A 15,277-nucleotide genomic window follows, 5' to 3' on the forward strand; every position below is an offset into this window, starting at 1 on the left:
GTAAAATTAAAACAAAGTAATGAGGATCAGATTAAATTTTTTACTAAAAATATATCATTTAGAAGTCAAGATTTGGGTTTTAAATTATTTTAAATTTTTTTGAATAAAACATTTTTATTAGGAAAATGCACTGAATTTTCTATCAAAAAGTTTTATATAACTTTTATAACTCTCATACAAGTTTGTACCTTGACGCTATAATCTCAATGTTGAACATGTATTCTGGATGAATGGAAACAGTTCAGAGAGGGTACTATACCAGTACTCAGGGATGGATGGCCTATCTGCATGCATCAAATATTGCATATTTTTTGGTAATTGAGAAAATAAAAACGCGCATTTCTGGCGTAAATTTGTATAATATTATTACGTAAATTTTACGTCTACTTAAACCAATAAATTTGCGTAACTAAGTGCGATTTTACGTCTTTCATGACGTAAAAAGAGCCAAAACCTCTACGCAAAATTTAAGTAAAAATGCGAAAAGTGACACTTAAATTGCGCTCTTTTTGCGCAATTTGGCTAGCTGGGAGGGAAGGTTTATGGATGATAAAAAAAAAATGTGTTTTAAAGGTTTTTAATTTCGTAAAAAATTAAATTATTAAAAATCTGCAAATTTTTTTTTTTAAATTTTTAAAAATTTTTTCTTCTTTGTTTTGAAATGCAAACAAAAAGAACATGTTCACAATTTCAATAAAAGATGGGCGAGAAGCGCCCTAATAGCCTAGAAAGAAGGACGCGAAGCGCCTTGAATTTCTAGTAAATTATAATCCCGTATTCTAGAAATATCATTAGTATGAGTTGTTGATTTCAATCCAAAATATATATCCTTGAGTTTACTTTTATGGTATACAACAATATAAAAAAAATAAAATAATACAAATCATTAATTGCTCAGTGTAAACAAGACAGTTCACACCAAATCTAACGACATAAAGTTACTTAAATGACCCCTTCTAAAAAACTATAAAGCTTTATGTATTCAGTGGCGCAACTAGAACTTTAAGGAGGGTGGGCAAAATTGGATTTCATTTTCAATATCTATTTTTTATGCGCTGTTTTAATGGGTAGAAGTCAAAAAGAAATAAATTATCAATTGTTTCAGGTTAGTCTATGCACTATACCAATTTCTTATTATATCCAAAGGTTTTTTCTTGTCTTTTTAAAAACTCAAACTTCCAACAGCTGCAAAGTGGTAATTGCCGTCAAAATTCAAATCGTTGAATTTGTGCCCAAGGCGGCAAAAACTTCATAGTGTCTTTTTTTTATATTTCTTAATGTCTGTTAATCCATGACTTAGTCATATTCACTATGTATAATAAGTCCCCTATTACAGACTACAATTACAGTACACCAACGTTCGCTTTGTCAAATAATAGTCCCTTAATTATAGGTCAGTGAAGTCCTAATCAGTAAGTAGGTCCATGGTAGTACTTTGTGACTATCCTATAATCCATATATGGTCTTTCTGTAGTCCTTCTATCCTTGTTTGCCAGTAAGGGGCAAACCCCTTCTCACCTCTTATAGCCTGCTAAAGTCCTAATAGTCTGATATAATCCTTATTATTTTTGGATATGCTTCTATTTTCATATGCAGTTTCTTAGGTTGTAAAAAAAAATTTGGTGGATTTCATAAAAATGTTGAAAATTTTTTGGACATCAAATTTGTTAGAGGCATAGATGCAAACAAACTAGACAGACAAGCAAAGAAAAGTGACATATATAGGTTTTTTTTCTGAGAGGATAAATTAAGTATGATGGACTTTCATTAAGTTAAAAAAGAGAAAATAGTTTGAAGCACTTTAGAAAAATTTAGGTATTTTTTTCCTAATTGATAAAATTTGATAAGAAGATGAATACTCATGATCATGATACAGTCGAGTGAGGGGGAGGGGGAGAGCGTGGTGAAATATGTTGGGAGGACTCTCAGGTCTTTGACAGGTTGAAAATCTATCACAAACATACTTATTAGGTTTAAAATAAGAATGCCTAAAATGGCTTAGAATATCAAGAAAATAATGAATGTAAATGAGACTTTAAGGATGTTTTCCTGGTGGTTCTAATGGCTATTTACTCAATAATAATTGAGGTCTAATCTCATTGTATAATTGTTATCTGAAATGGCACAGATCTTCAGATAAATACTAATCAGATGATATTTCTCATGTAAATATAAAAGCACAAATGTACAAATATAAAACACCAGGACAACATCTGGGTTGGCTGGATCTCTCTCTGTTGTCTCTGTCCCAGTCCTTAAAATGACTTTCATTAGAAGAGCAATCTTAGCTCAACAATTAGTATTATCATTTTTATATACAGACTATAAAATAATCTTGTATTGAGAAATTATATCTAATTTTCTCCTACCCCTGATACAATACTGAACCAAATAAAAAAATTAAATGTAAATAACCTTTGTATGTTATAAATACCACATTTTTCATTTGAACTAAAAAAAAACCTAAAATATATAATTTCAACTTGATAAGGATCTTGCAGTCAAAATGCGAGGCCAGGGTTTATTAGAAAGGAAAGGTGAAACATTATAAACTGGTGTAAACTGGCTGTTCTTTTATTGTTAAGGGACTGCAGACGTGATTTTTATATATTTGCAATGCAAACATCTGCTTCAAACACAAGAACTGAACACCTTTTTTTTATAGAACAATGATTCAATGATTGTATCAGACCAAGGGTTAATCAAGGGTTCTACGAGATACCAAATGTTGATTGATTGATATTGATTGGAAGTACAATATCAAGTTGTACTTCATTGTGTACTGTAAGAAAGTGTTTATTTTTCTGTACATCATTTACCTCTTATAATGATTACTGATATTTACATCTATTAACAACTCAAATGCAGTACAAAAAAATAACTTACAAAAGCTCATAATGATAGAGAAAGTGTATTATCTGTTTTAAAATGTACTTTCAAGCACTTTCAAGACTGATCCCATCAGGATCACAGTTGGGATTATTTGTTGTTGGATTGTATCAGATTGTATCAGAAAGGTATACAGGGACCATTGTGAATCAGACTTGCCCCTCTTTAAATGGAAGATCACTTGAAAATTAAACTGCAATAGACAGAATACAATCACACACATGATAGAAAATTCCATTATTTAGTTCATCTATATTATTTAAGTTTTTTCCTTAAACTCAAATATTCTCTCCTTGATACATAGTATAAACCTTTACAGTATTTGATCTGAAATATCAATTTAGAAAATACATGTTTGTGGTAAAAAATCATTTCCTTTGACTATGGGCATGTATTGCACTATTTTTTATTTACTCCAAAGTCTTTCTTAAGGACTATAAATAAATTCAGACCCTACAGCCTTTCTGAGGTGAAGGTTTTTACATGTGACCCTAGAAAATGTTGTCGAAAGGGCGTTGATATTTAGATACTGTTCTCACTATGTAAAATTTGTTCTTTTTGTAACCAATGAGAATATTAGAGTTTGAGGGGAGTTATCTGTTCATTTGAAAAATTTAATCTAAAGACCTCACACCAATTTTAAACAATATTGTTTTACAGTTAGAGAACGTGGTCCTTTAATTAGCTTGGTTGAACTGTTATGCCAATGTTGACTTTTTGAATAACTAAACACAAGGCTGTCCAATGATAAGGCTTACCTAATAATAAAATTTTAATGAAATTTTAGTTTTTATAGTCACGTGGATTTATCGCAATGAGGTCACAACCCTCTATTCGTAATCGAACTTTCAAGTAGGTACATGTTTTATCAAGTTGCGTCCTGATTCAAGTAGAAATATTCCTTATCAAGATACAGTCCTAATTAGTACTTTAAAGCCAAAGAATCAGTTTTGTCAATTACCACTATGTCATCTGGCTTAAATTTACCATAATGTACAGTACATCCTAGTTGAGCACACTTTTAGATTTTCATACTTTCCGGTCATATTGTTTCCGAACTGTGTACTGCAATTGCATGAGGTAGGGGGTGCAGAGGCACCATGATTCCCGCAAAAATGACCTCCGAACCACAGTTTGGCTCTAATAAAAAAATATTTGGCTTTTATTTCCACCAAGAACCTTTTTTAAAAAATTCTCAACATGATGAAATAGTTCAGATTGATACATTGACATTTTGCATTAAAAAGTGAATTTTAATTGCATTTTAATTGTATTTTGTTTTTCTAAATTTCACAAATTCCTTAAATTGTGAAGATCTATTGCAGTTTTGTATAAAGATAGAAAAATGTTCTATTATTTTAGAGGGGTCTCATATACCAAGCAAACAATATCAGCGGCAATTTACAAAACAAGGTAGTTTTTGTGAAATCCTTGTATTTGTGATTTTATGGTATGCTTTAGAAAATATTGAAGAACTATTTTTTTTAAAAATTGAAACAAAGAATTAAAATAATCTAAATATCTATTACAGGTTAGGGCAGCTTCATGTCATATCTTGTTGTTTTAATAAGTTAAATTTAATTNGGGGTGCGCAAAAACTCGTATATTATAGAACAGATCCTCATTAATTTGCATTTTTATGATAAAATATAATGCTAAGGAATCGAGAGTTAAGAAAATCTTCAAATCATGATGCCTTCAAAAATAATAGATAAGTCGTTTTTAAAGGTTGTCTTTTACTCATTCCATCTTAATGTGAACTTTTACAGAAAAAACAACTCCTTCAGAACAATTGAATGAATTAACATGTCAAATTTGTTGATTAGACGATTCTTTAAACTATGACGGAGTCTACTATGAAGAGATATATTTTGATATTGGTTTGGTTAAGTCAATAAATTTAAACAAAAAATAAAAACAACAAGCGGAGACCAAAATGCGGGGCGAAGAGACAGAATGGCGGGAGGCTTGGTGACGTCACTGAGGCTGGGAGACCAGTTTTGCGGGGCCTGGAGGTAATTCTGCAAATCCTGAGGCTCAGAGGTCATTTTTGGGGGGATCATGGCACCTCTGCACCCCCTCCCTAATTGCATACTGCATATTGTTATTTGAAACCAGTTTTTAATTGTTAACAAATTAAGATATAGAGCCAGAGAAGGGGGGAAGGGCAATCATTGTTATCTAATGTTTTCTTAAAATGAACTTAAATATCATTCAGATATTCAAAACTAAATAATTCCCGTGCAATAATAAGTCAGCCTGGTCTCAAAAATTAATATAGGGAGGGGAGAGGGGGGGGGGCGAACAATATTGTGAGTCAGAGACCTGTATAATTGTCTCATTGGAGACCCACATAATTTCATTGTAGACCCCTAGATTTTCATTGGAAACCCCAAAATTTTTGTTTTAAACCCTAAACTCCAGATTTTCAATTGAGACCCCAGCTTTTCATTGATCCCGCAAGATTTTCATTGAAGACCCCAAACTTTTCAACAAAGCCCCAGATGTTTAGTACAGAAACCACAAATTGTTCATTTGAGACACCAAACTTTTTGTTTTAACCTAAAATTTTCAGATTTACAAAGTTTAAGGTCTCCACTGAAAATCTAAGTGTTTCCCATGAAACAAAATTGGGGTTCAAAAACTAAAAGTTTGGGGTCTCCAATGAACAGATAGGGGTGTGTGACAAAAAGTTTGGGGTTTGAACATCTGGAGTCTATTAGATCAATAGCTTGGGGTCTCCAGTAAAAATCTGGGATCTCAGATGAAAATATTGGGATCTCCAATAAAAATCCGGTAGTTTCAGATGAAAAGATTGGGGTCTCCAATAAAAATCTGGGGGTCTTCGAGTATACATTCATGAGGGTCTCCCTTAAAAGGGGGTTTTTGATAGTACTCCAATGATGATGATTTCTTCCTAGACTCCCACATTTGGCCTTTACAAAAATATTGCAAAACGAAAATTTAAAGGCCATAAACACGTAATTCCTTACGCGAAAATCTATTTAATATTGCAGCTGTAAAACCTAGACTATGTTGAAACTCAGACATAAGAAAACATTAAAAGTTTTGCCCAGTCCGTTTTCAAAGGAATTTTTCTAAAAAACCTTTCTAATATTTATGCATATATACATCTTAAAAATGTATATTATGCAAACTAAATTTGTTTCAAAAATGTCAAATCATAATTTAAAAAGTGGTCTTAACTGTCCAGTGTATATATTTGGGCCAGTTGACACAATGGTAATTGACAAAACTGATTCTTTGGCTTTCAAGTAGACACATGAGTCATCAAGATACAGTCCTTATTAGTATTTTCAAGTAGGTATATGCATTATCAAGTTAACCTCCTAATTAGAACTTTCAAGTAGGTATACCCTTCATCAAGTTACATCCTAATTAGTACTTTCAAGTAGGTACACACTTCATCAAGTTAACGTCCTAATTAAAGTAGACATGCTTCATCAAGATAAAGTCCTAATTAGTAATGTCAATGATGTACAGTGTACACACTTCATCAAGATGCAGTCCTAATTAGTACTGTCAAGTAGGCATACACTTCATCAAGTTACAGTCCTAATTAGTACTTTCAAGTAGGTACACACTTCATCAAGTTACAGTCCTAATTAGTACTTTCAAGTAGGCATACACTTCATCAAGTTACAGTCATATTTAGAACTTTCAAGTAGGTACACACTTCATCAAGATGCAGTCCTAATTAGTAATGTCAAGCAGGTACACACTTCATCAAGTTACAGTCCTAATTAGTACTTTCAAGTTGGCATACACTTCATCAAGTTACAGTCCTATTTAGAACTTTCAAGTAGGTATAGACTTTATTAAGTTACAGTTCTAATTACTACTTTCAAGTAGGCTTACGCTTCATCAAGTTACAATCCTAATTAGTACCTCATCAATATTTGTGTTTTAACGACCATTTGTGTTCTTATTTATTTTAGTTGTTTAAAAAAGTTACATTTGTTTGTTTTCAGAATTAGCATACATGTTCCATCTATTTCATTCATTTTCTAACTGAATGATCCAAACAATGCCTGCCTGTTTTCTTTACCAGTTAAGATCAACAATTTTCATTCGATCCAAAATTAGGCCAACAATTTCCTTAGGCCCAACGCAATTTCATAATATATAATATTTTCATAATTAATAATTAGTAATCTCTTCATTACAAGGAGGGCATTAGGGATGCAATAAATATAGGAGGGAATTTTACATTGCCAAGGCTTCTCAAGGCCATCTTGGGTCTTACAGCATCACGAGTGAAGCTATGCATATATCATGGATTCATTAGTGTCATAAGTTAGTTAAGTAGTTGGAAAAGTTGTTTCCTCAATAGCAAGATTTGTTCTCTGCTTTGCATGTTTTTTTTCACAAAAAAGTTAATTTATAATAAAAATAGTTAAATAATGCTATTTTTTTCAGTAAACTTTGTTAATTTTATGGTAAATGTTTTAGATTTTTAGCCCTATTCCATCTTATCTTATTTCCTTCTTAACAAGAATAAAATATTGTAGCTACACAGAATGACAAGAGAAATAAAAAGGACTAATTCTATATTGAAATCTATTTTACAACAGTTAGATAAACAAATTATATATTAATTGACTTTGGTTTTCTTGGATAGTAAATGAGAGATGACTTTCTAGCTCCTCCACAATATAATAAAATTCACATAATTTAAAAATTTTGGCTTAGTGCTTTGTTTTATGGATTTCTGGCATTTAAACTTTTAATGTATAGATTAAAACAACTCTAATATAATTGATATTATAATATATGCAAAAACAAATATACTATAGCTATATAAGCTTGGCCTCTTTCATTTCCAGGTTGTAATGCACTGTTTGCATTCCATGTGTAACAATTTAATTTAAAAAATACTTACACAAATAATCCTCAACTTGTTATCAGACAAACAGAATGTTACTGCTAGAGAAAAGAAGTATTCTGTTTCTCCTTCTTATTTCTCAGGAAAAGTTATTTTACATTAATTGCCAAAAGATTGCTTCAGGAATCCAGGTTTCCAAAGCTTATCAAATTAAGACATCCATTAAATTAAATCAAAATAAAAGATAAAATGTTATTATAACAATAACTTTAAATGTCCAAGTGCTGGGGGGAGGAAAGATCCTACACTTTTGGACCAAGAGAAGTCAGCCAGGAGTTCTGGAAAACCAGAAGTGTTGTTAGTACACGCAGATTCAGGTCTCCGGTTGAGGTAACTTTGCCTATTATCTATATTCAATTACATGATGACCTGTTTTTGACCTGTTGAAGTTGACAATGTCACTTTGCAAAAATGTTGATTTTCTTAATATTTTACCATTCACTTAAAGGTATTCTAAATTTCATAGCTAAATGTTATTAGTTAAGCAAGAATCCAATATACCAATGTTAGGGGGTTCCCCCCATTTTCATAAAGCTATTAAAGTTTGATTATAAATCTGAATTTCAGTGTGCATCTTCTCTTCGCCTGGGATCACTGTACAACTCTTTCCTTTACAGGTAAGTTTGCCATGCTACCAATTTCTTATGTATCTGTGTTTTTAAGAAAAAAATACTCCTGTTTAGAAAAATGGATTCTAAATTCCAGTAATTTATGATGATTTAGTTCCAAGTTAATTCTGAGATTCTTAGGGAGGATGGATTATGTGAGAAGGCCTTTGTTGATAAGCTGACACCAAGTTCACCATCTCCAGGAGAAAATAATTAACTTGGACATTGGTTTATTATGTGAGAAAAAGAAATTAATCATTCAATTTAAAGATTAAACTTGCTCTCTGTCCAATTCCTATGCAGATATTGTTTTGAGGAATCCAAGATGTATAAATAGGAGGAAACAATTATAGGATCTAACCTTCCTAGAAAATATATTGAAGATGACAGTTTTTCCTCTTTGGTCTAAATAATTAAATTCATCATGCCGGGTTGAAGTTGTCATTTTACAGAGGAGTCCCTTATTTTTATTCTATTTATGTTGTTGGCAAAACTCTGGGGAACAATGTAAAATTTGGATGTAAATTGCTTAGTTCCTGTTGACAATTAACTAAGGGTCACTTTCTCATGTTAAAGAGTTGCCAAATGGCAGTTGTCAATTTGCCAGGCAGTATTTTTACCACCTTAGCTTTAACCAGGTGGCCATTTTGCTTGGTTTCACTTTATTATTAGACACTTTGCTTTGCTTGTAACACATTGCCCAAGTGATAATCTCCCTCATTGAGATTTATACATAGATAAATTATTTTCAATTTTAGTGAAAGTTAAACATTGAGTCCTTATAAAGGTAAAGTTGTCCAAACATTGTTGATAATATTTCATTGAACATCACACAGTGTGTCTCACTAAACATAACAAGTTAAAGTAACTGTAAAATTATATAAATTATAAATTGAAACTTAATCAAGACCTATAAGACATCTATCTTGCATAATACTATGTCAAAATTATACCAAAATGAATATTTGAAAGATATACGTCCATATCATGTGACAAGAACTCCCTTCAATATAATTGCGGTATACTGGTCATGTGATAAAAATGGAGAGACATAACAATAATACTGCACTGCCATTGGTTGAGGTTTTGGTCCCATGATCCAGACGTGTAAATAATATTATCAATCATATCTATTAAAAATGAAAAAGTAGTAAATTCAAATAATAATTGTAGCAAACCTGAGTTTCTCAGGCTTTTGTTGTTTTCAGATTGGTTGTGTATTTGTTGATTATGATCTGTTTAATACTACAAATATTATACAAGATCTTAAATGTTTTACTATAATTTTGACACAGTTTTATATCAAATTCTTCAGACAGGAAGGTCAGATAGAACTCTTATAGGTCTCAATAAATTCCTGAGATTCTCAGGTTTCAGCCTATACCCCCTTTCATTTTTCCTTTACAGTAAGTAAAGGAAAAATTTAGTTATTAAGACATGTTTTATTTCATTATTTTCTTTTTGTACCATTTAGAACCATTCAGATTATAAATATCCCCTAATACTTAAAAAGGAAGGTGATAAAGAACTTAGTGACATCTGCCCAACAACTCATCCATATCCATTCCTGGAAGGAAGGAAATGCTGCCAGGAAATATTCTGAATTTATGATTATGGTGGTAAAGCAATTGATTAATTATTTATTCTATAATATTAAATTTGAATTTAGGATGTTGTAATTGTAGGGATGGATCGTCTTTATTTTTTTAAAAAAAAGATCGTTTGAAAAGGATGACAAAAAAACTACAAACTAAAAGATTGTTTTCAAAAACGATGGTTTTATTAAAAAAATCGGTTTTAAAAAACGGTCATTTATAAAACAATCGTTTTTAGTCAATTTCCAAATGATCTTTTTTAAAACAGTTGCTTTTAAAACCGATCGTTTTTTTATGAGTTCGTCATTTTGTTCCCGATTGTTAACAACAACCTTCCTTAAAGATTATTAACAATGACCCTTCGTTAACAATCATTAACCACAACCCTTCGTTAATGAAGACCTTTAACTTATTACTTTAGATCGTTTTTAAACAAATCCCAACCCTACTCTCTAGCACTAGAATTATATCATTTTCTTCTCAATATATTTCGCCAAAAACTTTGGCATCATCAGGAGTTTGTCCTGTAATATAACAGATATAAGCAAAAAATAAAAAATAAAAAAAAACAAAAAATACAAATTTTTCAAAATGAATATTGTAAAACACATAAAACTTTAAAGAAAAATTAGAAAACAGTACCTTACTCTTTTGAAGAGTATTGAATGACTGGAAAAGGATTGACTAGTTTATGGGCGTATGCAGTGGGGGAAGGGGGGGGGTTGTTGAAGGGGTTAGAATTCGTCAATAAAACGGTCAAATACATGAATTCGATCAACACTATAAGGTACTGTTGGTAATACATATACATACAGTTTAAAACAAACAAAATTAATTTTTTAAAAAAAAATATTGCAATTAGCATTATGTTTTCTTGTTCAGTCCTGACCTCACTGAGTTAAATTTCTGGATGTAGTATGACTCCCTGACCTCCCTGACCATCCTATCCCTGGACCTGATCTTCTCTATGGGAATGAAGGATAAATCTGCATAGGAGTGGCCAGGGGCACGAAAGTGTACACCTACAGGGGCCTGGGTATTTTCTTGTCCTAGCTGTGTAATGGTGCCTCTGTGACCCCTCAGCCTTTCTTTAGCCTCCTTCCCTGTCTCTCCTATATAAGGGGGGGGTGTTGAAGGGGTTAGAATTCATCGACAAAACGGTCAAATACATGAATTCGATCAACACTATAAGGTACTGTTGGTAATACATATACATACAGCTTAAAACAAACAAAATTAATTTTTTTTAAAAACTTATTTAACTTATTAAGTTTTTGTAAATAAAATATCCAGAAGTTTTAGCTCCCTCATAAGTTTTTAGGGATTTATCCTCTACAATTTAAATTTACTGCCTTAGTAAGGTATGTAAACAACATTTAAAAAATTGAATAAAAGAGGACATTCATAATCTTCTTCAGAAAAGTCCAAAACTCATATTTTCTTTTTTTTAAAACAGCCATTTTTAAAAACAATCATTTTTTTTTAAAAGGAATCGATCGTTTTTGAAAACAATCGAAAAACGAAACAATTAACAACCCTATCTGTAAGTATTTAATGTTGGTTACTTAATCATGTATTGTAAGAGAGCTGATCTAAGAGCAACTGATCAGTAGAAATACTTTAAAATTGAGACTTACTTTATTAAATAATGGAAAGTTTTTCGTTTTGGGCTCGTCTGAAGCAACCTAAGTCTAATATTATGGCATCATTAAGACACATAACTTTAGACCTCTGTTTAAATAATTGCACATGATTCAATTTTTGTTGAAAAGTAAAATAAGTCTTAAAACTGAATTCAGTGATAAAATTGTAGAAAAATCTGGAAAACCCATTGGTTGGTGTTACAACAGGGACTAGAGGACTACTAACCATCAACAGTACTTCATGCAGGTACAAGAATGCGGTGGTCTTAAATGATATGGTTGAGTTACAATAAACAATGACTTCTATGCTTTAAATTGTGTAAAAGAATAGGGTCGGAAAAACAGAAATATGAAATGCATGATCTACAATCTACAATATTAATACTTTAAGGCTTGTTTGACTTAGTCTTATTGTAATTAACACTAGTGGTGGCTGAAACAATTGACAGGACTGGGAACACTTAAGGCTGATAAGAATCTTAAAATGTAGCCCCTGTAACAAATGGGCACCTTGGGCTTTTTTTCAATTTGTTCCTTCATCATTCGTTGATGACCCATTTTGCTAGTTTATTTTTCGCAATTTTGTTTAGTTAAAAAGTCTACTTTTTCAAATTTGTTTGAGGAATGATTTGGAAATCCTTCATTGATTGATTGATTGATTGATTGATTGATCTATACAATGCAAAGGGTCATTAAATTTAAAATTGTTTATTTTTAAAAAGATGATTGTTTTATAATTTTCTCTGAAGAATTCAATTCGATATTTTTTGTTTGTTAATTTTTCTGAAAGACACCATGGTTTAGGAAGATTTACGATCATTTTGAAAGAAAACAATTGTGTGAACAAAAGATTTAAAAAATCCTGTCAAGAAATCTACTATATCTTAAGTCATCATTTTATAATAATCATATAAGATATTTACTGGAAAGAGAAGTACTTCAAAATGGAATTTTACTTGGCACTTTAACTAGTGTATGATCTCAGTCAGCTATGATCTAATACAACATCTGTGAACAAAAACTGAATCCTTTTTTTTAACATCCACTTAATAATATTCAAGTTGGATGAGTTATTACTTTCAACTACATACATATGAAATTTAACTAACTAGAGTTGAATCCTTTGTTCAGTTACCCATCAGTTGAGTGTGAAGTAAGGTATAAATGCTCTGTGAATAGTATCATTGGAAATCTGTTGCAAGTAAGTAATTAAATATAAAAGACTTCTGATTAAAAGTAAAAGTTTTTTTTTTAACCATTACACAGTGTATGTCAAGCAAAAAAAGTACTGTGTTCATCTAGTGTCAAAGAAATGCACATGAGGAAATAATTTTCCTTAAGAAATAGCACAATTTTGGACAAATTTAACTCTTGTCTTATCAAATCTAAATGTTTATATTTTCCTTTTGTTTACAATTAACAATTTTACTATGTACAGTTTTCATTTTAAACATTTCTATATATTACCATAGTACATTGTACATGATTCTTGATAATAAGGAATTTCACTTAGCAAATTTATTTTAAAATTACAGTAAATTATTGGTGGTAAGTTTGATCTTTTTCTGTGCATAAACTAGAAAAAAGTAAATTCATAGTACTTTTATGAAGTTACCTCGCTTGATTATTTGTTAGTTAGTGATATTTCAATTGGCATGTTCAGAACTTTGATGGTGCTTTGTGATTTTTCCATTTCTTTCTCAACCTTTTCATATTGTTGTGTGTATTTCATTGTTTGATTTGATTCTCTTATCTCTTGGTTCTCGTTTACTACATGGTCCTCAAATCCAAAATCCCCAAAGACATTGTAATGTTACAGTCGGTTAAAATCAGTGTATGAATCTTAATAATAAATAACATAATAACAATAAATTAGAGGCAATGTTATATTAAGATTGTATTGCAAAAAAAATGTAAAAAAGGTGTAAATGTTACAATTCTACTTGAAAGGTCAATTGAAGGACTCGCCACTTGACCCTGGCCTCTGGTTGCGACAATAAACACTGGACCCTGCCTAACACCAACTCTTTTGCAGTCTTTAGACTTTCTTTGGCCTCTGGCCATAAAGTGTATTCAATCAAGTCCATGCTATTAATAAACACCTCTGACAGTCAACATTAAAAAAGAAAAAAATGCCCTGAACCCATTCCTCATTAATAAAAATTTCAGATTTATGAATTTATATCCCAAGAATAAGGAAGTTTAATCTAGATGAACATTGACATGGATCCTGGTAGCACTTGGAATGTTAACACACTGTCAAATGAAAATGAGTGTCAACAATATTGTGAGACTGCAACTGAATGCAAGGTTATGTATTAGTATTTGTTTATATCATGGACAATTTAGATTGTACAAGTTACTAAACTTCCTCATCAAGTTTGTGATGTTTTCACTTCTAGGGTTGGGTATGGACGGGTAGTTGTTACCTGTATACTAGTGGAGTCACCATCAGGAATGCAAGGTAGAATTATTTACATATTATTATTGTAATATATTGTGATGTTATAAAATACTTTTCCAGGTCTGATTGGGTGGGAGGGTTCAAGTCCAGCTACATCAACATTCCATTTGCATGAATGTTCTTCTCTCTATGAATTTGGAATTTGAAATTCAGACACTTTTAATCTGCTTTAAAATGACACTATTAAATCAGGGGACATTAGATCCAAATCTAACCATTGGCCTATTTCTAACAGTGGGCACAAATTGAAAGACTGGGTTTTTAGAATAACGGCCCATATTGAGATTAAAAGTCGACAGTGAAAACTATAACCAATATTTTATTAAGCATAACAAGAATTTAAAATTCCCAATTTTAAACTATTTTCTGAAATTATTCTCACATTAAAACCCTTGATAGTTTTAAAGAAAATGTCAGGTTTTCCATGTTTGAATATATCCTAAATTGGAATCATTCTCGACAAAAACATGTCGTGTTTTTGAGTCAAACCCATTTTCTTGTTTCTGAGTAAATTAAAAAAAACTTATTTTCACAACTTATCTTATTCTCTCATATATATACTTGGAGATTTATCTTATACTCTCATAAATATACTTGGAGATTTATCTTATACTCTCATATATACTTTGAGATTTATCTTATACCCTCATTTATATACTTGGAGATTTATCTTATACTCTCATAAATATACTTGGAGATTTATCTTATACTCTCATATATACTTTGAGATTTATCTTATACCCTCATTTATATACTTGGAGATTTATCTTATACTCTCATATATATAATTGGAGATTTATCTTATACCCTCATTTATATACTTGGAGATTAATCTTATACTCTCATATATATACTTGGAGATTTATCTTATTCTCTCATATATATTTACTTGGAGATTTATCTTATACTCTCATATATATACTTGGATACTCTCATATATATACTTGGAGATTTATCTTATTCTCTCATATATATTTACTTGGAGATTTATCTTATACTCTCATATATATACTTGGAGATTTATATTATACTCTCATATATATATATACTTGGAGATTTATCTTATACTCTCATATATATAATTGGAGATTTATCTTATTCTCTCATATATATACTTGGAGATTTATATTATACTCTCATATATATATATATACTTGGAGATTTATCTTATA

General features: G+C 30.8%; 1 protein-coding gene across 1 annotated transcript; it reads left to right on the top strand.

Moving 5' to 3' along the window:
* Window positions 1–9,444: 9,444 nt before the first annotated feature.
* On the top strand, window positions 9,445–14,891 carry LOC111706461 (uncharacterized). Its single transcript, XM_023479343.1, has 7 exons — window positions 9,445–9,486; window positions 9,878–9,994; window positions 11,812–11,888; window positions 12,773–12,842; window positions 13,853–13,951; window positions 14,044–14,105; window positions 14,166–14,891. The coding sequence occupies exons 1-7, from the start codon at window positions 9,445–9,447 to the stop codon at window positions 14,218–14,220; spliced, it is 522 nt and encodes a 173-aa protein (XP_023335111.1). The 3' UTR covers window positions 14,221–14,891.
* The last annotated feature ends 386 nt before the right edge of the window (window positions 14,892–15,277 follow it).

The sequence above is a fragment of the Eurytemora carolleeae genome, unplaced genomic scaffold (genome assembly GCF_000591075.1).
Source record: "Eurytemora carolleeae unplaced genomic scaffold, Eaff_2.0 scaffold720, whole genome shotgun sequence".
NCBI classification, from domain to species: domain Eukaryota; kingdom Metazoa; phylum Arthropoda; class Copepoda; order Calanoida; family Temoridae; genus Eurytemora; species Eurytemora carolleeae.

Coding starts and splice junctions, on each gene's coding strand:
- LOC111706461 (XM_023479343.1), top strand. CDS start 9,445: ATGGAGAGACATAACAATAATACTGCACTGCCATTGGTTGAG. Junction 9,995..11,811: donor AAGGAAGGAAATGCTGCCAG/GAAATATTCTGA, acceptor ATAAAATTGTAG/AAAAATCTGGAAAACCCATT. Junction 12,843..13,852: donor TCATTGGAAATCTGTTGCAA/GTAAGTAATTAA, acceptor AGTTTAATCTAG/ATGAACATTGACATGGATCC.